Raw genomic sequence first — 24,019 nt, forward strand, 5'->3', positions numbered from 1 at the left:
GTTACCTTGTCCACCTGATTGCGCCTTTCCCACGATGGAGACCTTTTGACAAGCTTTCAGGTGGAACGTGAATCTTCTCAAATTCTGCGCCCTTTCCAGGAAGTCCACTCACACACCTCATCAGCAAGACTCTCTGACACCAATCCTCAAGGCCCTGCACCGGAGCCTCGATATGCTGTGCTGCTCAGAGGGGTTGCCACTGTCTTGCCCTGAGGCCCCCTTTCCGTCTCTCACTGATCTGTATGCCTGGATTTATCAGGCTCAGGCAATATCCTTAAGACCCAGTGGTGGAGGTTCAGGTCACCATACACCTGTGGGTGCATTTCCGGGAGCCTCATCCCCTGGGGCAACTGCCAACCCATCTTGATGTTCGGAGCCAGGGGCTGCCCTTAGTGCCCTGCTGGGTGTGTCACCAATGCTGCGGAAGTCCCTGCCAGCTGGCTTTGCCCAGGCCTCCACTTTAGGTCCTCCTTCACCCCTGCTGTCCCTTGAACGCCCTTGGTGGTTGTGGTCATACATTTGAGGTTATACTTGTCCCCCACAGTTCTGATGTCTTATGTTTGCCCTCCAGATTCACCTCTTTCTCTTCTCTGAGAACAACAGGAAGCTGGAGGGCAAGAGAGCCAAGGGGCTGCAGCCAATGGGAAGCACTGGCAAGGAGATCAGAGGGGAGGAAAGAAAGCCTCAGCGCTTTCCTGCCTGCAGGTGAGCTGACACTCCACTGAGGAAGGCCACTGCTCCTGTTTGGTGCCCACTCCATCTGCTTCAGCACTCAGGGGGCAGGAACTGCTCCCTGGCCTCAGCATTCTGACTGTCCAGTGCAGTGGCCAGCGGTGGAGTGCTTACTAGCCTCCTTTAACCCTGCTCATTGAGCTCCCTGCTGCCACGTCCTTTGAGCACCCTGGCTGACGCTCACAGTTTGACCTTGGCAGTTTCAGGCTGTGCGTCTCTTTCCTGATGCTTCTGTTGGCTTGCAAGAGGAGACCACCATCCACAATGGCAAGTTCCATACGTGCTTTTTACTTGAAAAGGTTCAACATGAAAGTTTTTGGGGTTTTTTTTGTTTTTTTTTTTTTGCTCAAAGGATTTATATCTAGAATGTTCTTGGGGGAATAGTCCATACTTCTTTGAAAGGGCAGGGCTTTATTTATGTTTTTTTTTTTTCAAATTATAAAGATGAACAGCAAGGGGTCATAACACTTGAAAGCAGTTTGGTATTGGAGAAACACCTTTACAGGTCACAGAAAAGAAGCAGACCAAGAGCAGAAGTAGAATTAAAAGAACAGCTTATTCCTAATTGTGTAAGTTAGGAGTCATTTTCAAATGATGGGGAGAAACGTTGTTTTTCTTCCTTTCCACAGTCCAACCACCACCAAATGATAGAACCAGCCACTACGGCCCAGGGACACGGACACTCTGGGCTGTGACTGTTGTATTTCTTGACTTTTTGGGTTTTTGTTAACAGCAGAAAAGGACATGAATTCAGAGATTTCTTTCCACGAGAAGTTCAAGGAGGGAAAGCAGAAGTCCACTTTATGTGTAAATGGGCACTTGCCTTGCCCTCCTCCGGCCCCTGCAGGAGTCTGCCATCCTCATCCCCGGCCTGGAGGGGCTGGGACCCCAGACCTGTCACAGTCAGGGCCTGGCCAGGTGGTGCCAGGGGAAGCAGAGTGGCGCAGTGGAAGCGTGCTGGGCCCATAACCCAGAGGTCGATGGATCGAAACCCTCCTCTGCTACATTCTCATCTTTTCCTAGGCAGTAGCCTGCAGACTTGTCCTGTCCCTGTCCCCTTCCATTTCCCCATCAGGGTGTGCAGGACTCCGAGCAGCAGCCGGTTCCATGGTGTAATGGTCAGCACTCTGGACTCTGAATCCAGTGATCTGAGTTCAAGTCTCGGTGGGACCTGCACAACTTTTTCGTCCCCCTCCCCCTTTTGTCTCTTGATCCCCACTTTGGTGTCCCTTCTTCCAGGTGCGCTCAGGCCAAGGGTGGCACCATGGTGGCCCTGGTGTCTTGTGGTTCTATGGTGTAATGGTCAGCACTCTGGACTTTGAATCCAGCAATCCGAGTTCAAATCTCGGTAGAACCTCCCTCACCTGTGGCCCTTTTGTGGCCCGCCCCCAGTCCCCAGTAATGGGCAATGCAATCCTCGCCAGTACAATCTGGTACCCTCCCAGATCAGGGTCTCCTCTTTTGAGCTCATGTGGAGACCCCTGGCTGCGGCCTCCATTTTACCCCACTGGCCCCTCCATGGTCACCTGTCACCTTTTCCTTGTGTGTACACGCACCCCGGACCTCCCCTTGTCCCTGTGCCCTGGTGCCTGTGGCTTAGAGGACAAGGTCTGGTGTGGCGGAGGGTTGACTCTGAAACCTCTGGTTCTCCCAGTCTGCCCTCGGGGTGCACCGGGGCCTGGGACTCGTCTTGCCCCCTCTCCTGAGCACGCCTCTCCAGAGACCTCCAGGTAAGAACGCTTGAGCCGGGTTGTATGGGTGGCTCGCCAGAGCTCCTGCTCCTTCCCCAGAGGGAGCACGTTAGGAATTACCTGATGTCTTTTCAACGTGCGCTTCCTCTCTCTGGCTTGACTTTTAAAAAGGGAGACCAAAAGGGGCTCATGCTGTCACTGCTGGGAAGACGTTGAATTCCTCTTATTAGAGCCGATTTAAGAGTCCCGAGTAAAGGGCCAGGAGCCTAGCTCTGCATTTGCTCCCTTGTGACCTTGGAAAGACCCTGCCCTCTTGGGACATCAGCCTCCTCATCTGTACAGTGAGGAGAGCTGGATGAGCCAGACCCCTGGGGTTCACTTCAGGTCTTCTGCACAAATGCGATTTCACTCCTGTCTGACTGCTATGGGACCCTGGGGTCTGACGTCCTCCTCATTCCCGTTCTCCACTTGTCAGATGGACTCACGTCCTGCTTGGGGTCCAGGTGAGGGCCCAGAGGGGCCTAGCTCCCCACGCTGGCTCACGTATTATGATAGGGGCCTATTGTGAGGACTCCTTGGTGACGTACTGCAGATAGTTCTCTATTTGTGCATAAAAAAAAATCTGTGTTTTAACTGCCTCTCGAACCCACTGTTTGGTTATACAATTAACCACCCTCCACCAAGGACCTTTGTCAGGTGTTGCGGGTTGTTTCCTCTTACCGCGAACGTCATAAAGAACGTCTTGTACTTGCCCACTGGGCACCTGTGTGCGGTGCTGTCAGGGAAGGTTCCCAGGAGTGAAACTGCCGGCCTCCGGGGTGGGGCCTGCTCTTCTCACGGACACCAGTGACGAACTTCTGGGTCTATGTTCATACGTGCGCGTGTGTGCACCGAAGCGCATAGAAGCGTGTATACCTGTACACGCGTGCATGTGTCTAGACATGCCGGTACATACACGTACGCGCATGGATGTCTGTTCAGTTTTCAAGTCGGTCTTCTGTCCTGGCACTTGCTTCTTTTTGAAATGTATGGCTTATCCTTATTCAGAAAATAAAGGGCCAGCCTCTGTCCAAAAAGGACACCACACACTCTGCTTCCCTGAACACGAGCGGAGGGTCCATCTGCTTTAGGCAAGTGCTCTGGCCGACTGGGAACAAAGCCAACGGCTGTGTGGAAGGAGGTGCATGTAAACACAGGTTGGGGCCCGGAGCTGAGGGAGCCCGTGACGCTGGCCAGGTGGCCTCGGGCAAGTGAGCTGCCCGCGCGGGCCGCGCTTCCCTCACCTAACATGTCTGACCTAGACTCAGTGTGGTTCGGTGGTCTTTTCACTGCGGGCAAGTGTCCGAAGCCTGCTGCTCAGCCTCGGCCCAGCAGCTGAGGCCACAGAACAGCCTCATGTCAGCGGCATCACCTGACCCTAACCCTTGCTCCACACCCTCGGCCAGCATCAAACGATGGTGTAGGCAACGGGAGTTCCATTCATCACTCGTGCAAAGCTCAGGAGGAGGGACCGGTGTCTACACTGGCGGGAACTGGCCCAAGCTCTAAGGCCAGGTGAAGATGGAAAACTCTGGACTCCGACATGGTCCAGAGCAGGGCACTGGAAGGCAGAGCTATTCGTGATGACCAGCACGCACACAAACCTGCTGGAACCTACTGAACACGCTCACGGTCCACTAGGTGGGACTCGGAGTACCCCAGCTCTGAAAGCTGCATGCCTGTAGAGGGGCCGCCGGGCGCGATGTGAATCTGGGCTTACCCTGCCCTCCTCTTCACACTGGGACCCGCTGCTCACTAGCAGACACTCTGTGGGCATCAGCCTGGCCCAGCCATGGGGCCACCCCCTCGTCTCTGCACGTACGGCTGGAGTCAGGACGGAGGTGGCCATAACCCAAGATGAACTGTGGAGGAGACCCAACACCTCGTGGGATATCCCCCGTCTGTCAGCCTGGGCTCTGGCCAGCAGAGGTCTTTGCTGTAGCTGGAAAGGGGTGCTTTTGAAGAGGAACCAACCGCGCACTTGGCTGGCGGCTTTCTAGGCCCACTGAGGAGACGGATGACAGCTCTCCTGCTCTGGGCCAGGTGTTGGCTGGAGAAGTACAAGGTGAGGGAGGGCGCGGCCTGTGTGACAAACGCGTCTGGTCTCAGGGCACACTCTGGCCCCTGGCTGGGAGGGGTACCTGGTTCACGCATTCTCCACAAACACATTCTTCAACTGTTTATTCCATAATCAGTTACTTAGAGGGTGAACCCGATTATGAACAGATTGAAAGGAAGAACTGTACAATTTCACACAATATCCAGCTATCACCCCGGACAGGTACACCGGTACAACACGATACAGAACACGATGAGGGAACAGCCCGCGGAGGCCTGACGGCACGGAGGGTTCAAGAGGGGCAGCATCACTCGCGTTAACAAAATCCAGGTGCTCTGGAAATCCAACTCCAGGCCATTCGCAGAGGTCTTTCATCTCAAGGACGAGCCCTGATGTGGAGCGCCGTGATTCTGCACATTTCCGGCTGCTTGCAAGCCCTCTGTTTGTGGATAATCGGTTTTCCCTCTTTCTTCTTTAAGGCGTGCTCACAGGAGCAGTGCGGGCTGCAGGGGGAGAGCCCCTCAAGACGCACAGGCTGGGGGGAGGCAGGACCGCAGCAGGACTGGGAGGGACGGAGGTGACCGCCTCCCAATCGCACAGCCTGGCCTACATGGGTAGCCCTTTCTGTCCCCTCTCCATCCTCCGTCTTTCTGTCTGTAGGTACCTGGCAGCCTTGCCAGGCGTCCTGCCTCAAGGCGAGTTCACCTTAACGGCTGAACGGAAAGGTGCATGTCTGAGGCCTACAGCACCAACACACACCAGCACACACAGGGCCCCCGGATTAGAGGGCTGGTCCCAGGAGGGGCTGCTGCCTGCCGCTCTCTGGCAGCCCAGCAGTGAGAAACATGGTCCACTGTTGCCAGAAAAGCTGAAAATCCAGATTTGTGTATCAGCCACCGGTTCCAAAAGGATGCAGTTGACTCACGTTCTGGCAAAAACATTTCAGGAGTAACATAAATGGTTAAAAATAAGAGCCGAATGGGGCAGACCGTGGACTGCGGCCCCACATGCCCCGCAGCGGCCTGCCTCCTGTCATCTACTCACGAGATCTCTCTGAGGCACATGAATCTGAACTTCTGGGGTCTTAGCTCTTCTCAGGACACTTTTTGGATTTTTTTTTTAAGCCTAAAAGATAACAGTTTGTCTTCATTCTTGTTCTTTGGGATATTTTTCAGTCTTAAAAGGATATACTTAAATCGGGACAATCCTTCTCTCACGTCAAAATATTCCAGTCGCACGTGTCACGAAGATAGCACCACATCAGACAGTGAGGGAGCCACCAGCAAACAGGGGTAGAGAACTCTGAAGACCAAGGTAGCAACTGAGGAGCCGAGCGGTTTTCCTGCAGTGTCTGTGACGCCTACACTCGGCCGCGCCTCCCTCCCCGGGCAGCTGACGGAGCCTGCCTCCCAGCCGTGCCGACCTTTACCACTTGATGTCTCGGCTGACCGCAGGGAGCCCCGGGCCCTGGTACATGGTGTGCAGGGCTTCCTGGACTCTGGGGGAGTCGACCCCGTCCAGCCACTCCTGGTACAGCTCCTGCACGTGGGCACTGGTCTCGGGGGGGCGCACAGGGATGTCCGCGTAGATGCCTTCCATCTGCCGCAGCAGCGCCTTGTCTGCGTGTCCGTCCTCGGTCTGGGCTTGGCCTCTGCCGTTTAAACATCCTGCAAGACAAGCAGGGAACTTACGCTTTTCCCCCTTTAGCTTTATAGGGGAAGGTTCTGGAGCAGAAAAGGAACAACAACGGTGTGCAGCACCATGGGGCCAGAGCCTGGAGCTGGACTCTGGACGTGTGGCCCCAAGGCCTCAAGAACCCCAGGTTACAGGCACACAGCCCCTTATGCTTCCCCTTCGTTACCTACGGACATTATCCGGGAAACATTTTTTACCTAAAAGTGAAGTACATTGTTAGCCTCTAGAACTGGCTGGCTGTGAATGCAAATCTGGACTTCCAGAAGAGCAAGAAGACTGCGAACGGGCAGCCACACCACTAGCGTCTCATAAAGTCTCTGGGCGCGGGTCCCCACCTGGGCAGCACCAGGGAGGGGGCGGGAACCCGCGAGCCCGCACAGGAGCCCATGCACCCAAGCACCACAACTTGGATAAAGGGTACGACTCCCACATCCTGGTGCTGTGTACTCTCAAATGTATTAAATAATGTCATGATTTATAGGGTTAAGTTCATTTAAAAGAATTGTAGCAAATTGCCACCCTGGCCAAGCCCCTCTCCACTAGTCCCTTGGCAGTACCCGCCAGCTGCACTTTTTTTTTAAGATTTTGTTTTTTAAGAAGATTTAATTTGAGAGAGAGAGAGAGAGAGAGAGAAAGCATAAGCGAGGGGGAGCGGCAGAGGGAGAAACAGACTCACTGCAGGGAGCCCGATGCAGGACTTGATCCCGGGACCTGGGATCATGACCTGAGCCGAAGGCAGATGCTTCACTGACTGAACCACCCAGACGTCCCCCCACAAGCTGCACTTTTGATCTCCAATCTCGAAGATGCTCAGCCATGGCAGGTGACCCCACTCACCTTCCCAGGGAGCCCACTCTCCCAAGGTCTGCTCCTCTTCTCAGACCCCTGGCCCCGGGCTCCCCCGCTATTAGGGCACAGGTGAGTCTGCCCAGCCCCCACCACAGCTCAGGGGAACTGGACACCCTGCCCCCCCCGCCGCAGGCCCACCTCACCCGCTGCCACCTCATCCTCGCTGCGTCCGCTCCTCCAACCCCCCATGCCCTCCCCAAACACTGGCAGGTTTTTCCTGCACCCTGGCCATGCCTTCTCTCCTTAGGCAGGCTTGACCCTTGTGGGCCTTCCCACAGCAACCTGGAGGCCACAGCACCCTCTCCCCGGACACCCGTACCTACTCCACCAGCAAGTCCCTGGGCTCTGCTGTGGGACCCCCACCCTGCTACCTCTTGTTGGCCTCCATTTCTCAAAGTGGGTCCCCTCCCCCTCCGTCACTCAGGATAGAACCTGGCTACAGGTGGGCCATCTGAACCAAGATCAGGCTCTCGCCTGGTGCCACCGAAGCAGCAGCGGCTCTTCTCTGGGACTATGTCCCCAGGGGCTTTCTTTTTTTTTTTTTTAAAGATTTTATTTATTTGACAGAGAGAGACAGCCAGCGAGAGAGGGAACACAGGCAGGGGGGGTGGGAGAGGAAGAAGCAGGCTCCCAGCGGAGCAGGGAGCCCAATGCGGGGCTCAATCCCAGGACCCTGGGATCACGCCCTGAGCCGAAGGCAGACACTTAACGACTGAGCCACCCAGACGCCCCCCCGCCCAGGGGCTTTCTAAAGGGACACCTGGCTTTTCTGCTATGTGGTGAGGGAAGGAGAGGGACCACTGTGTCACAACCACCAGGGCAGCATCCACAGTCCCACAAAGCTGTCAGAACTGAGCAAGGCTTGGGGTAGCCCACGAGGGCCTGTTTCCTAAGGGGCAGGAGGGGGGCGGTGGGGGCAGTGTGGCCCAGACCCCGCCTCTTACCCCCTGCACAGGCGAGCACCTCCACGAAGTGGTACGGGAACCTGCCCTTCTTCAGTTTCAGAACCACGTTCTGGATGTTTCGAAAGCCATACGCAGCAGCAAAGCGTAACAGAACCTCCCCATTCTTTTCAAGGGTGACCTCCTGGAAGTCTTTGTTCCTGTAAGATGAATACAATGGATTTTTTTTTTAAATTTGTTTATTTGACAGAGAGAGAGAGCGCGCGCACAAGCAGCGGGGGCGGCCGGCAGAGGGAGAAGCAGACTCCCGCTGAGCAGGGAGCCCGACATGGGGCTCGATCCCAGGACCCTGGGATCATGACATGAGCCGAAGGCAGATGCTTTAACAGACTGAGCCACCAGGCGCCCCAACAAAATGGATTTTAATCTACAGAGTCCTTCCTCTGTGGATGACAGTCATTTTCCAATCTAAGTTTGAAATGTTAGCAAAATGAAAAATTTGAATAAAAACAAGGTTTTTTGGTCTTGGCTATTCCAAACCCTATAAATAAGATAGCCCCCCACCCCAACTCGCACACACGTGCCCGCCCGCTGGCTTTGGGCAGCGTGCCCTAGACAACAGTGCTGACCGCACAGGCAGACCTCAGGGTGCGGTAGGTGACCTCTCCCACGTCCTCGTCAAACAGCTGCTTGGCCGCGTGTCTGAAGACATGTGCCAGGTACCCGTCGGAGCTGGCTCCGTCATGGCGCCTCACCTCTTCCTCCTTCAGGCCTCCAAACCTTGCCAGGCAGAAGAGCAACAGCTAGGATGAAGTCAGGCTTCCAAAATCTTATGATACCCCGTGAAAAGAGAAATCCTTTACAGATATTTAGACTCTAGGCACAAATCTCATGCTGCTGAGTTTTCATGATCAACACAAGTGGTCACCCGCGACCTCAGATGCCGAAGCAGCAGGTGGAGCCCCACTCCATGTGCTTGGCTGGCTACTCCCTTCTCTGCTGCGCCGGCATCAGCGTGTCCCCCAGAAGAACCTCGACACTTAGGACAGAGCTGGGAATCTGAGGGTCCCCCGGGAGCGTGTGCATGCGCCCCAGCGGGGACGAGAACAACCATGGGTTCTGACCACAGGCACTGAAGCCGCTTAGATTCTAGACACCTCAGGGCAGCCTTCCACGAAAGGGCTGTGACGGCTAAGCAGCCCACGCACACCCCACACGGAGCCCAAGGCGCGCACGTCGTGGCAGTGCTGGCCATCAGCTAGGGTTACCAAGACAGCAGAACCCCGGCTTGTGTTCTCAGCACTAAGGGACCCAAGCGAGCTGCTCTTGTCCAGAGGTGACCCAGCCTCGGGCAGGTCCAGAGGCACAATGCCAGGAACCCACGGAAGTCAGAAGTGGAGGGTGCGGACAGGTAAATATCCCCACGGAAACCCAACTCCCCACACCCCCAGTGGGTGGCACTGCACACCAGGGCCCCGCTCATGTTCCCTTGGAGAGCTGGGAAGATGACTGAGGGCCGTGGTGGGGGACTGAGCTGCGACACAGGTCAGAGGCTCCCCCACACCCCCATCTCTCTACCGCCCACGGCCTCATCATGAAGGAGGGAGGCCACCCGCAAGGTGCCCCTCCCTGCAAAAGTCACTTACAGAGTGTCAACGGCAGCGTCTTTCACTGCGAGGTCACTTTGCTCCATTATCTGAATGATTTCGCCTACAGACGAAGAGGAGGCGTAAGGCACCGTGGAATGACCCACACAGCCCCATGCCAGCAGCTTCCACAGGGGCTGCTTCTAGGGTTATCTCCCCCACTGGAGCTTCTGTCAAGGTGACCTTGGGCACTGTCACTCTTACAGAGGGCATCTCAAGCACAGAAGAACACTAACATGTGAAAAGTACTGACAAAATGTAAGAGAAGAATCCAATTCCTCCTTGTGCCCTTGAAACAAGGGATTTTGCAAACAAGCTCTCCATGTTTTGTTTCTGAAGCAGAACACTCTCGAGCACAGCTGCCTGTGGACAGAGGGCCAAGACACAGGGGCTGCACTTACAGGGCGTACAGTGCTGTGCAAAGAGATGAACTGAGAATCTCCTACTTCCCTTTACACCAGGGCCCCCGGAAACCCTTGCTGGAGACGGCCAACGTTCATATCAACTGCCGTGGCATTACGTGTGCACGAGAGGACTCAACATGTGAGAAAAACAGTAAAATTGACTCCGCATCCAAGAAAGAGGCCTGCGTATGGTTCTCACGAAAACCCACCATTTACCAGGTAAGCAGGTGTCCCGTCTCCCTTCCCACGGGGCCTGTGCGCTGGGGGCCTTTCCATGGGGGTCCTCATGCTGGAGTCTCAGGTCAGGGGACCCACGCCCCCGAGAGCCGGGTGCCCTGCCTATGTGGCCTGGGGGTCTGAAGAACGGCTTCACGGGGTCAGAGGACACAAGCCGCCCCTTAACTGCAGTGTTCCGCTGAGCGGCTCTCGAGGGCGCCAGAGAGTCATTTCCACCCTGGCACACAGGGAACCTGCTGTAGGCTCTCCGCCAAGTGTACTGTGTGGGGGCTGCAGGCAATGTCACTGGAGCACCAGGGTCCCCACCTGACTCTCACTGAAAAACTTCACTGTGTTGCCAGGTGCATGTATGGTCTGTCGGCAGAGCCTCCGTCTCATACGGGACTTCTCCACGCGGTGTGAGCGCTGCCCCTCTCCACTTCCCTGCAGTCAAGCCCTCGGTGGTCCTGTTGTGACCTCAGAGGACGACCGGCCAGAGGCCCCAGCTGGACGTAGCCTGCCTGCCCCTCACCTGAGGTTAATACGCAGTCAGCTCCCCGGGAGCCGTGGGAAGCTGTGGGAAAGTCTTCTCGAAGGGCCTCCAGTTTCTTATCGTAGCAAGGAGCCACAATCACATGGAAAATCTTGTCTGGGGACAGGTTCTGGGGAGAAAGAGAAAACCCTGTTTGGGGCTGTGAGGAAGTGAGGAGGGGCAGCTTAAAGCTGGTGCCCACAACTGCCCCCTGCTAGGTGCTTTCGCATGTGTGAGGCCACTTGGGGTCCGAGCCCAGTCTCCTGCAGACCACGCTGTGACCTGTGCCTGCCTCCCCACCGCACCAGCTCCCCTGCGGGCCGCCTCACTTCAGACTGGGCGGGGTCGCCCAGAGCCGGGAAGACCCAGCAGCCTGGAGATGCGGGGAAGTGCCGCAGAGAGCCAAGCCAGTTTCCCCCAGACCTATGCACACGCTGACCAAACACTATTAAGGATAAGCCACTGCTGGACTGTTGCCCAGGCTGGCTGACCCTCCAACCTTCCAGAAACTTCCCAAGTGACACCTATTCAGGCAGCTCCTCTGGTGAAATCGGTGGCCACACCAGGAGCTGGCAGTTGCTGAGTGATCTCCGTGGCGAGGACTTGGCAGAAAGGCCCTAATCGGGGCAGAGCCTGCGGAGGGCGCCCGGCTGTCCCTCAGCAGGCCCACGGGACCGGTTAGCCTCTAGGCCTGGCAAATTCCTAGACTCCCCCAAACAGCGGGGGTGGGGCAAGCACAAGGGATACAGTCCCATAGTTCATTTCTCTGTCCCCAAAGTGAACAAGGGTGTCAAAGGCGTGTGGCTTCCTAAAGCTGGCTTTGGGTCTGTGGGATCCCTCGTTTTGCAGTGTTCTCCAGTTTCTCCAGGGCCAGACCTCACTGGTTCTCTGGAGAGACGTATCATCTGACTGAGGAGGACCGTGGGCACTCTGGCAGCTGGGGAGCCGACCACAGGAGGCAGCCACATCATGGGTACCACTGGGGTGCTGGGGACCTTCGGGAGGAACCAGGCCTGGCCTCTGCATTCCTGAGGCGGCCCTGGATGGCATGCAGGGGTCTGAGTGGGGGCCTGGAGTGGGGAGGGACAGCATAGGGACCAGCTACACATGGGGTGCTACCCACAGGGGGGTCCCGGGGCAGCTGAGGGACGCGGAAAGGCCTTCAGGTCCCCGACTGGGAGTTTTCCATCACGTGAAGGCAGAAGTGGCTAACGAAGTCACATGCCTACCGACTGTGGTCTGCGGGACAGGCCGGGACCCCACACAGGGCCTCCTTTGTTGCAAGCATCTCCGGGGGCAAGGCTGGGGCCCCCTCTTAGCAGGATGGACAGCATTTCCATGCGGTCTGGGGCCACGACCACCCTGGGAGTGCCCGGTGGGAACGTCCCCCGTCTCCTAGCCCATGTACTGCCCTCTGGGAGGTGGTCCACTCACCTGACGTCTAGCAAAGTAATCCTTCACCAGGGAGCCCATGATCTGCTGGGGAGACTTGGCGGTGCAGAGGTGAGGGGTAACAGGGTGGCCCAGCACCCGTTCGGCATATCGGACCCAGCCTGGGGAGAGAACAGTCCCCTGTCAGCTTCTCACAGTGGCTTCCTTCTCCTTTGTCACACATGACAAATTCTGAGCTCCCAGACCCCGTCACTGGGGTAAAGCCAGGCACCTCTTCTTTTGACCTCCCCGGGAATTTGTGGCACCTTGGGCCCTGGGGACCAGGTGCATATGCTCTAGACTGGAAGATGCTCCTGCCAGCCCCTGCCCAGACAGGATGGAGTGGAAGAAAGTGAAAACTGGCATACTGGACCCCCCAAAAGAGGAGGAGAACGAGTTTAGAGGAGCAGCCATGTGGCGTCTCCCCAGGGCACCTGGCCCCCACTGTGCCCGCTGCGAAGCTGTTCTTGCCGCCAGCAGCCACAAGGCCCACCTAGCTTCATTCACCTATTGGAAGTTAACAGCCAACAACTGCCCACGTTTTAGGGCAATGACAGAACTTCCCAAGCCCGGATGATCGTGAGAGACAGCACACGTGCTCTACGTCTAAGCGCCCAGCACGGAATGGAGCACTTCCCGAGTTGCTGAGGGCCGCTGTGCCCTCTGGGCTCACCGCTGCTGCTGTGGTGTCCGGAGAACATGGGTCAGAGAGGCGTGCGGGAGCCAGAGCGCACATCCTGCCCCTCCTGGGCACGGCCTGGTGACAGGCAGACACTACAGACGGGCACGCGCACCACGGCATCACGGGGGGCAGACAAGCAGAGTAAGAAGCTGCTCATCAGACCCCAGCGACAGCCAGCTGCCTCCCTGCGACCCCTCCTGGCTAGGAGGGGCAGGAGATGCGTCAGATGACACGACAATCCCATCTGATCAAACTCAAGCCATAGCCACCACCTGCAGGCAGGCCTGAGTGTGCACAGGAAATGTCTTCGGTGACCCACAGAAGCTCCTAGCAGAGTGGTCACTGGAGGGACTCTCCTTATCCCTTGCCTCTGAACATTAAAAACAAAAAACTGCAAAAAACAGTGGAGCCTTTGGAGGCCCAAGGCCCCTCCCACTCCAAGTCTGACCTGGTAAGGTCCCACCCACCCTGGCCTCAGTACCAGGCCAGCACCTCCAGACACAGCTCTCCGGGGGATGGCATCTCTGTGCTGCAGGCAAGCTGCTGTGTGCTGGCCAGGGGTACCACGCATCAGGCAAAACACCAGGAGTTAAGGGCCAGGGCAGACAGGATGCCCAGCCTGGCGGGAAGAGTACCGAGCAGGGACGGGGAGGAGGAACCAGGGTCCCAGGGCCCACAGTGCCCTGCATCTGACACCAGACAGGTTAGTACTTTCCCGAGGAGACCTTTGATCAGGACTTGTTACTGAACACTGGCCAGGAGCAGACACACCAGCCTGTGGCCTGGACCGACTCTGCTGGCTCCCATGGAGACACGAGCACGGAGAAGCGGCTGCGGGCTTCACAGCAGCATGGAAGTGACAACAGCACGCACATCCTACCTGAGTGCTGGCCCTTTCTTGAAGAACTGCTGACCACCCCCTCCCCTAGGCCACCACTTACAGGAAGGGACCAGAGGGGATGTGCTTGGAGAAGCGGCCTGGCACAAGGCACCCAGGAGCTCTGCACAGGCACACCCCACAGGAGACATCCGTCAAGTCTGTGGGCAGCAGGGGCACCCCAAGACCTAGGAGCCCCGCATGAGAAAGCCATGCCCAGCAAGCCAGCACAGGACTGCCCACAGTCCTGATTCTATCTGCCAGGTCAGATCATCTGACCTTGATGTTGCTTTCATCTCCTTGCCTTGTCGTAGGGAAACCAAAAGGACAATGCTGACAGTAGACCAGGTTTAGTTTTGAACCAAATCTCACCTCACGTCCCCGAATTTGAGAGGTGACGTGAACCCAAACAAGTTATAGTTCTGACACACTCAGGTATAAAGAACTCCCGAGGGAGAGTGCATCATTATCTAGGAAGAACATTCTAGAAGCTCCAAACCTACACATAAACAGACTCGAAGGGCTTAAGACCCTCGATGCAGCAAATATCAGGCCGGATGATGGGGGGGCATGGCTGGTGTGCACCAGGGAGGGGCTGAGTGAGGTAGGGGGCTCTGCGGTGTACCTGCTGGGGTCCCCACCAGCACCCACTCCTTCCTGGTCTAGGACGCCCACTGCATTGGGCCTGTGACCTCCGACCTCACCCATCTCCGCTCCTGCCCCTAACGCAGACCCATGAGAAATGGTACGAACGGAGGTGCGGCAGCTAGCCCGGGTGCTCACCTGGACAGGCGGACGTGAGCATGGGCAGCGCTGGCTCCCCCTCGCTGTGCCGCTGGTACCGACGCACAAACTCCTTCTGACTCTCCAGGATGCTGAAATCCGCAGCTATTGCTGTATCGAAAACATAGTGCACCCCTGCGGGAAAGAGGGCACGCTCAGCTTCTCGTCACCTAACGGGACCCCTGCGAGTCTGCAGACCCTAGGACCAGACTCCACCGGCACCCCTGAGCTCTGTGCCCCCCTCTCGCCTCCTTTGTACCACAAACTGCATAAGCCCAGGACTGTGCCTTACCTTTTCCTTCAAACAATAAACACGGATCATTTTTCATAAGAAAATACGTATCTTTTCTCTCTTGCTTCCTCCTGTTCTCCCTCTGTCTACACTTACGTAAACACCTCACAGTAGCCATAAAGTTGACGGAAGATGACAAGATACCAGCAGCACTCTTTCCCAGTCAGTAGTAAAATTTCAGTCTGTGATGATCCTGGATATCTTTAAAATAGAGTAAATTGCAGCCTGTACCTTTCTGATGGCCATAATTTTTATGCTGATTTGTAACTAGCTATCTTTTTTCTTCTTTTTTAAGCTATCTTTTAGCATTTTTAAGGAAGATTTTATTTAGAGAGAGTGCAAGCAGGGAGAGGGGCAAAGCGAGAGGGAGAGGGAGAAGCAGACTCTGCACTGAGCACAGAGTCTGATGGGGAGCTCAATCCCAGGACCCTGAGATCATGACCTGAGCAGAAATCAAGAGTCAGAGACTTAACTGACTGACCATCTAGGTGCCTCTTTTTAGTTATCTTTTAAAAAGAAATTTTCTTCATATTGGCACGTATGTCTGAAACAAAACTATACTTTTAATAACAACAACAAAGTAAACTAAAAAACTTTAATATCTGTAGCCAGATTGGGGCGCCTGGGTGGCGCAGTCATCGAGCGTCTGCCTTCGGCTCAGGGCGTGATCCCGGCGTTCCGGGATCGAGTCCCACATCGGGCTCCTCAGCTGGGAGCCTGCTTCTTCCTCTCCCTCTCCCCTGCTATGTTCCCTCTCTCGTTGGCTGTCTCTCTGTTATATAAATAAACAAAATCTTTAAAAAAAAAAAAATCTGTAGCCAGATAATTTTTCTTAAAAAGAAACATTATAAAACTTAAGTATCATCCTGAAGTATTACCTTAAGTCAGTTTCACTCTGGATATATTTTACTAATACATAATGCCCAACTCTTTAAAAAATTGTCTCCGCAAACTGGGCCTTTCACTATGAGAAGAGAGAGCATCTAGAACTCGGGTCTTTGGTAAAACCAAGCTGACCGAAGCTTTTTCAGATCACGAGCATGAAGGAATGACTACACCCATGTTCCGCACACTGCAAGCAGTGCATGGAGAAGCCAGTCCACGCCAAGCGCTCCAAGGAGCAGTTGTTTATTCTATCACTTTATTAGTAATCCCCCACGTGTTGAGGTCTTAAAAAGCCACTGCAGGGCGCCTGGGTGGGGGTGGCTCAGTCGGTTCAGCATCTGACTCTTGGTTTCAGCTCAGGTCATGATCTGAGGGTCCTGGGATCGAGCCTTGTGGGGAGTCTGCTTCTCCTTCTGCCTCTGCCTTTCTCTCCCCATCTGTCTCTCATGAATAAATGAATAAAATCTTTTAAAAAAGGGGGGGGGCGCCTGGGTGGCTCAGTTGGTTAAGCATCTGCCTTCAGCTCAGGTCATGATCCCAGGGTCCTGGGATGGAGTCCCACATCGGGCTCCTTGCTCAGCAGGGAGCCTGCTTCTCCCTCTGCCTGCTGTTCCCCCTGCTTGTGCACTCTGACAAATAAAATCTTTTTTTTTTTTTTTTAAAGATTTTATTTATTTATTTGACAGAGATAGAGACAGCCAGCGAGAGAGGGAACACAAGCAGGGGAGGTGGGAGCGGAAGAAGCAGGCTCATAGCGGAGGAGCCTGACATGGGGCTCGATCCCAAAACGCCGGGATCACACCCTGAGCTGAAGGCAGACGCTTAACCGCTGTGCCACCCAGGCGCCCCTGACAAATAAAATCTTAAAACAAAACAAAACAACCCCCCCCAAAAAACGAAGCCACTGCAGAAAAATTAAAACTCATGTTGGCAGATGCCTCTAGTTCTCCTCTCCTGAGCCCACCTGGTGCTCCTGTGCCCAGGACACCTCAGGGTGGCAGATGCCCCACAGAGGATGGGCTGGGGCAGGGGCTCGGGCTTGGGCAGTCCGACGACAGTGGACGACACAGAAGCCTTCTCGCTGCTACTTCAGATGGTACCATTCCAGCTCACTCACATTTGAGTTCTTAGGCATGTTTGAGAGGGACTACCTTCCTTTTTTTGCACGGGAGACAGCCCATTTCCTCCCTGCTCTGCTCTTCAGCGAGCATCCTGGGAAACCAGATGCCGGTCACCTTGCCGATGTGACGCTCTATCACATGTCCTCTGTGGGCCCCGGGAGCTGGGGCGGGACCGTACTCCTTAGCAAGTGCCGGAGCCTCCGACCTGTCCCCGGCCACCCCATCACCTGCTGCTCCTGGAGGGCAGCCACAGACATCACACCACACCCATCTGCACAGCAAGGGGGTGAGGGACGCCTGCCTACCGCAGGTCAGAGGCAGGGTCCTCTCACGTTCCTCGAGGTGCTTGCGGACGTCCTGGTTTAGGCTGTGCCCCTGGGAGCTGAGCTCAGGAGACACAAAGGGCACCTGTAAGCTGGCCTTACAGACTCACAACAATATCAAGGTGCCTCACCAAGACCCTTGAGGAAGCCGCAGAGTCTTCTGGATGCATCAGTCACGCTGAGGCGGAGTTTGGCAGCAAAATAAGGCAGAGACTGAGGACACACCGACACTGCGAGCACCTTGTGCTGGGAGACATCACATTTCTGGGAAAAACAGAGAAGAGTGTTACGTGTGTGGTGAGCACTAGAGTGAAGTAAGACACCATAACAGAAAATCCAGTCAAACAGAACATAGCAAGCGTTCTATGAAAAGACTGATAAAATATACATGTACTAGCAAGTATAATTAAGGAAACGGGAAAAAAATTAGGGTTAAAAAATGTGACATCCCAAGAGAGTCGTCAGTTTTTAAAAACAATATTCTATTGATAAATACAAATACCTGAATGAAAGTGGATAATTTTAAAGGAAAAATAAATATTACAATATTGGCCCATAAATAACTGAAATGACCCAATAACAATTTAAAAACACACACACACCAATACATTTCAGTTAGAACAAAACACATACACACTGAAACAGTGTCCAGAGATCTGTCCCCAAAGAGACCTCAATCCCTAGTCATTATGGCAAATTGTAGATATAAGTATGTGTGTGTGTGTGTGTGTGTGTGTGTGTGTGTGTGTCTGTTTTAAGACAGAGAAGAAGAGAGAGCAGGGGGTGGGGCAGAGGGAGAGGGAGAGAGAGAGAAACTTAAGCAGGCTCCACATTAAACGCAGAGCCCAACACAGGGCTTGATCTCATGACCCTGAGATCATAACCAGAGCTGAAAGAGTCAGAGGCTTAACTGACTGAGCCACCCAGGCTCCCCAAACTGTAGGATATTTTTAGGCAGCGGATCATTCTCACCTTTTATAAAGTGTTCTAAAAAATATCGTGTGGGACGCCTGGGTGGCTCAGTTGGTGAAGCATCTACCTTCAGCTCAGGCCATGATCCCGGGGTCCTGGGATTGAGCCCCGCATGGGGCTCCCTGCTCAGCGGGGAGCCCACTTCTCCCTCTGCCTCTGCCCCTCTCCCTGCTTGTGCTCACTCTCTCTGACAAATAAATAAATCTTAAAAAAAAATTGTACAAACATGAAACCACAAGGCTATCAACACCCTGAAACCAAAACTGATACTGGCAGTTCAAGAAATCCCTAGAAAAATATGAACAATTCATCACCAACACAAGGGACACAACCCAGGAGAGCAGCACAGTCAAGGACACTGGCATTATAAAGTCTCCCACGTGACCCCCTAACCTGGAGTTTAGGGCAGACACAGAATTACTGTGACAGAGCTGTGAGGGTCAGGCGTTGTCAGCAAGTTAGTAAAGTGGAAACCCAAACAGTGGTATTTGGGGACAAACCTTCCACCATGGGTCTGAGGACTGGTCTGGTCTCACAGCTGGGGGTGTGCAGGCCCGACTGGATGTGGGAAAAGGGGGCATGATTCCTGCTTCTGAATGCACCCCAATAGAAATGTGGAAGCAGAATCAGGGGTGTGAGTCCCAGTTGCTAACAGAAGAGGCAGGGCAAAGGGTGGTCTTTCCTAGCCCTAGGAGCCAGACTCGGTGCTCCAGTCCTTTTACCTGATGCCCTGTCCAGGAGGTCTCCAGGCCTCACTCCATGCTCACTGCAACATCCCTCCTCTGAGGGAGCTGCTTGGTGACCAGCAGGGGATCAGACTGAGCCAGGGCCAAGGGCAGCAGAGCAGAGAAAGGGAAACTGCGGTGTCCCTAATGACAGCGTGAACAGCTGGCTCAACCAACCCAGAACCTCCCCCACGTCCAGTTTCATGAAATAACCATTTCCTTATTCTTTACGCCAGTTTCTGCAGCTGAAATGGTGGTTGGTATGCATATCCACCAGAAGTTTCTACAAACATCTGTTTAACAGTAAAACTTCCCACTGAAGTCTGAATCAAGATGTTGGTGTGGGGGGAGCTAAGCTGCATCATAAATGAGCCGAGTCTGTTCAATGTAATAAGAGAGCAAAGCCACTTGGTTCAGAGAAGGACAAGGAAGAGCAGGTGGGGACCGCTGCTCGCTCATGGCCTCCCAGGAAACCTGACCACCAGGAAGGGAACAGACACAATGCTGACAACAGAAAGATATGTATTTCTCTCTGAAACTGTAACCCAAAAATGCTGGATGATGGACTCAGGAACATGCCACGGGGTGGCGGCAAACATTGACAACGCTGCTTGGCCCTGTCCTCTATGCTGGGTGCCCACGTGAAGCCCACACTCCTCATGGACTCTGCCTCACTCTGGCACACCAACTGTTAACTAGATGGAGGGGGGAGCTCCCAGGGGCACCTGCGCTGCTGTGGGCAGGGTGGGTGTGAGTGCTTCCTGAGAACTGGCTATGAGCAAGGGGCAAACCCAGGTGTGCTCTTCAGCCCCCCTGCCTCATCTGCCCTCTCTTCACCTGTCCAAAGCTGAGTGTCTGCTGCAGGACAGCTGAGGGGCCCCAGCCATGCCCCCACCTGACAAGCCCATCAGACCAGAACCTTGCCCCTGCGAACAGACTAGGGACCTCACCTCATACCACATTAGTGAAGGAACGGGACTCTGGGCGGGGGGTCTGGAGAGTGCCGACTCCAGCAAGGGACACAAGGCCAGGGCCAAGATGTGTGCCCTGTGCCCTAGCAGAGGCTTCCGTGCCTCACCTCCACCTCCCACCCCCAGGCCACAGCACCAGCAAGTGCCCAGAAGCCCTACCTTATTAAGGTTCAGAACTCGAAAGAAGTCCTTGGCATTCTGCTGGGAAACCTGGAGTCCTTCCTCTGCAGTCACACAGCTGTCACACGCCAGGCAGTCACTCAGAAATATCTTGGCATCGGCCAACTTATGAAATTCTCCCTTCTACAAAAGAAAGATGTTTTGGTCTGATTCTTCAATAAAAACTATAACATGTGCTTCTCTAAGGAGAATGACAGCATGAGACCAACACAGAATACAAGGTGACATGGATCACCTTGGACAACACAGAGCCAGGTCTGGAGCTCCGGGTGCCGGAGGGGCACTGAACAGGACACGATGACACCAAGTCACACAGATGACAATCCAGGGTGGGAGAAGGACAGCACTGTCATGTGGTGGGAAGAAATCTACATTCCTGTGTCTTGGGAGCTGGCCCGGTGCCTCTCGTTCTTATGTCCCCTTCTGTGTTGCCCCTGGGGACTCCCACGCTCAGCCTGCTCTGTACTCCCTGGTGAGCTCATCAAGGCCCATGGCTCCCCAAGGAAGCCAGTAGCCTGGCTTTAGGAGGTCTGAATGGGGCCCAAGAGTTTGCACTTCTAACAAGCTCCCAGGTGGTGCCAGAGCTGCACTCCAAGGGTCTGGAGCACATGGCCGGGCACACGGCTGGGACCTAGTGGACACTGCTGTGCTACTTGGAGAATCCTGGCCCTCTGTCCCTGCAGAGGTGTCTGTGAGCACACTCCGCGCCGTCCCCAGCAGGACTTCCTCCATGCCCAGTGTACTGTGCACCACACAGTCATTCTTTCTGTAGGCTCTCCTGGGCCGGGTCTGGTCCCTTCCCACCTGTCCTGTTCCTTCCGCCTCCTCCTGTCTCTTGAACGTGGGCATTCTGCACAAGACTGTCCACCACCTCTTCTCTCCAACCAGCCTCACTTCCCAGAACAGTGCCAGCTCCCACCCCCAGCCCCTCTCCAATCTTCGCCTCCAGCGGAGCTCTTTCCTTTCCCAAACTGCAGACCACCATCGCACAGAGAGCTCAGCGTCTGTGGAACTCAAACTGCACCCAGCCTCCTGCGCTGCATCCTCTGCTGCTTTTGCCACTCTGGCGGCCTGCCCTGGCCCCAACACTCTGTCTCCCAGGTCCTTTCCTTCCTTCTCCCCTGCTCTAGCCACCTTGAGCCACATGCCTCTCTCCCCTGCCCCCCCGCCCCCACATATGATCTGTCCCCTTCCCCAGACCACTCTGTCCACACCTCCCCATGCCTGGTGAGTGTACCCCACCCCTGACCTGCTCACCCTACTGGGGTGCCACCCACTGTGCTGGCAGGACGCCTGCTGAGGCTGTGCACACAACTTATCTCTGCATTACCACAGCCCTGGGAGGGAAGGAACCCAACTCCCCAGGTCACTGATAAGGAAACTGGGGCCCCTGGGTTTAGATGTCTGTCCGAGGTGTGGGAGGCGCCAGGCACTCCCTGCTTTTTCTGCCTTTGCGCCCTGGGTGCCTGTCTCATCTGCTGCTTGCCAAGCCCTACAGCTGCCAGAGCACAGAGCAGTGCTGGTACAAGAGGGACTAGATAGTTCCTGTCAGGGCAGACCTTGTGTCGGGATCACCAGACTAAAGAGAAACCTCCTGCTGTTTCTCCCACGTGGCCAGCTCTCCACTAGTGAAGTCAATACCAGTCCTTTCCAAGGGAGAGTGACCTTCCCTACCCAGTAAACGTAAACCATCACCACTAGCTAAGGAGGATTTAAACCCTCAAGAAGGGAGTTAGAGAAGAAACCACTAGAAAAATAAACTTACAGGATCATGAGATTTGAATTATTTTGTAAATTACCTACCTAAACTCCCATTTTACAGAATGAAACTTTTCACTAAAAAAATTAGAAATTTAAATATTATACCACTATTTCTAATCAATGATTAAAGATAATATTTTTCTTTGTTCTACACACAGTTTGTTTTGGTGTGGTGTATTCTGAGGGCACTTGCTCTCGGGCACTTCTCAAAGGTCACGTGCCTAGGAATGACCACCCTGCATGCCCGCGGCCCTCTGCGGGGGCACCAGCTTAGCGTCTTCTTTCTTAGAGCAGTGGTGTGCCAGGGGCATGAGCCCCCAAGGGAGAAAAACAGCCCCAGCCGTTTACTCCAGGCTAATGCAAAACTGAGAAATTACTTGCCTCTCCATTCTCCTGGGCCAGACTCGGTACACCAACTGACGCATTCTCTTGGTCCTCGGTTTTTGTTTTCTTACTACATTCCTTGAAAAAGCAAAGGAACATAAAAAAGTACAACTTTTAATCTGACCCTCTCAAGTTAAAAAGATGTATGTACACTCTGACCCATTAACCTCATGTGTAGAAATCTTTTCTACAAAAACAAAAGTACCTGGACTTGGGGACACACATGCACGCCCTCCTCTATCCGTATCCTTGCAGTAAATGAAAACTAGAAGCAACGTGGCCTTCCACTAGCAGGTGTATCAATACAGACAGCCTGGACACTCCTGACATTCAGAATACGATGAACTAGAATTGTGCGTGATGCTCTGAACATGTACCTCTGTATAATGTTAAGTAAAAAAAAAAAAAAAAAAAAGAGGAAGTGATGGAATATTTATATGATCCAATTTTTGGAGAAACAAACAAAAAATCCCCATTCCCACAATGAATGGCTCTTTACATTATCACAGCCTAGAAGCAAGCGTGGAAGGCTACCACAGTCACCATGGCTACCAGGTGGAGAGGAGGACCAGCCCTGTCCTTCCTACATTCCTGGTTTGTTACTATATTCATGTAAATTGTATAAGAACTCCTCAAAAACATGCTTTGATCATTGTTTCAATCACCTACATCAAGAACGGCGCTCACTATGACTGCCCTGAGTGGTAACAGAGGTTGGTTTTTCGCTCGCTTGTTTGTTTGTTTGTTTGTTTGTTTGTTTTGGCTTCAAACATATTTTGAAAGAACAGACAAGTGCACTGAGAACTGGAAAAACCAAGCATGAGCCCCAAAGTAACGTGACTACAAAGCACCTGAAAACGTAACCTGACGCGCAGTAGCGCCAGGCATCTGGCAGGTGCAGTGTCCGCAGCTTACAAACCACCTGCAGTCGCCCTCTACCCAGTACAACCCGAACCAGTTCTGTCACACACGAGACCGAGCCTGCGAGACGACGCGGACGCACAGGCGCCCGGAGCGGCGGATCCCGGAGATGGGGGGCCGGGGGCACGGGGGGACGAGGGGACCGGGACCGCGGCCGGCACCGCCCGCTCTGGGCACCAGGGCTCCCGGAGGCCGGTGACCGCAGGCAGCTCCGACCCCCGGCTCTGACCCCCTGACCTCGAGCAGCCCCGACCCCGGTCGGACAGACCCCCTGACTCCGAGCAGCCCCGACACCGGCAAGACTGACTCCCTGACCCCGAGCAGCCCCGACCCCGGCCGCACCGACCCCCTGACCCCGAGCAGCCCCGACCGCGGCCGGACCGATTCCCGGCCCCGAGCCCGCGGGGCCCACCTTCCGCGTGCAGTGCTCACACTTCATCTGGAGCGTGGCAGGCGGGGGGCCAGGGCTCGGCCTCAGAGGAGCACCGGGAGACTCGGTCACAGACGCCCGGCGCCCGCCGCCCTTTGTTGTAGTCACCCCCGGCACGGCCCCACCCCCAGCGGCTCCTCTCGGCCAATGAGGGTGCCGGGAAGGGGCGGGCCACAACCTTAAACCAATAGGAGCGCAGAGGGGGCGGTGCGGCTCCCGCCCACATGTCTCCGCCTAAGCCAATAACAGCCCCGGGGAGGGTCGGGCCGGGCCCTGGAGCCAATCGGAGCGCGCGGGGGCGGAGAGCGGCGGACGCCCGGGAGGCCCGGCGGGTCATCGCGCCTGTTTCGGCGGCCCAGGGGTCGGGGGCGTCAGGAGGCTGACAGGCAGATCCTCTCTAGGAGGCGACCCGGAGTTGTCCTGGGGCGCTTGGCCTGTCAGCTTGGCTGTCCCTTGAGGCTGTCTCCAGGCTCCGTCAGGCCATCGCCATTGCCGCCCCGAGGCGCGTCACGTAGG

At 55.0% G+C, this 24,019-nt stretch overlaps 1 protein-coding gene and 3 non-coding genes across 4 annotated transcripts; 3 read left to right on the top strand and 1 right to left on the bottom strand.

Annotated features, from left to right (window-relative positions):
- Nucleotides 1–1,664: 1,664 nt before the first annotated feature.
- On the top strand, nucleotides 1,665–1,736 carry TRNAM-CAU (transfer RNA methionine (anticodon CAU)). The gene has a single exon. It is a non-coding gene; the product is annotated as a tRNA-Met (tRNA).
- A 97-nt stretch (nucleotides 1,737–1,833) lies between these two features.
- On the top strand, nucleotides 1,834–1,905 carry TRNAQ-CUG (transfer RNA glutamine (anticodon CUG)). Its single transcript has one exon. It is a non-coding gene; the product is annotated as a tRNA-Gln (tRNA).
- A 112-nt stretch (nucleotides 1,906–2,017) lies between these two features.
- TRNAQ-UUG (transfer RNA glutamine (anticodon UUG)) lies at nucleotides 2,018–2,089 on the top strand. Its single transcript has one exon. It is a non-coding gene; the product is annotated as a tRNA-Gln (tRNA).
- A 2,539-nt stretch (nucleotides 2,090–4,628) lies between these two features.
- NARF (nuclear prelamin A recognition factor) lies at nucleotides 4,629–23,633 on the bottom strand. Its single transcript, XM_026483811.4, has 11 exons — nucleotides 23,486–23,633; nucleotides 22,150–22,230; nucleotides 19,987–20,130; nucleotides 17,291–17,423; nucleotides 14,539–14,673; nucleotides 12,200–12,318; nucleotides 10,766–10,895; nucleotides 9,614–9,677; nucleotides 8,610–8,747; nucleotides 8,010–8,167; nucleotides 4,629–6,188 (listed from the first exon to the last, which is right to left on the bottom strand). The coding sequence occupies exons 1-11, from the start codon at nucleotides 23,510–23,512 to the stop codon at nucleotides 5,947–5,949; spliced, it is 1,371 nt and encodes a 456-aa protein (XP_026339596.1). The 5' UTR covers nucleotides 23,513–23,633; the 3' UTR covers nucleotides 4,629–5,946.
- Between the last annotated feature and the right edge of the window lie 386 nt (nucleotides 23,634–24,019).

This window comes from Ursus arctos, unplaced genomic scaffold (assembly GCF_023065955.2).
Source record: "Ursus arctos isolate Adak ecotype North America unplaced genomic scaffold, UrsArc2.0 scaffold_24, whole genome shotgun sequence".
Lineage (NCBI taxonomy): Eukaryota > Metazoa > Chordata > Mammalia > Carnivora > Ursidae > Ursus > Ursus arctos.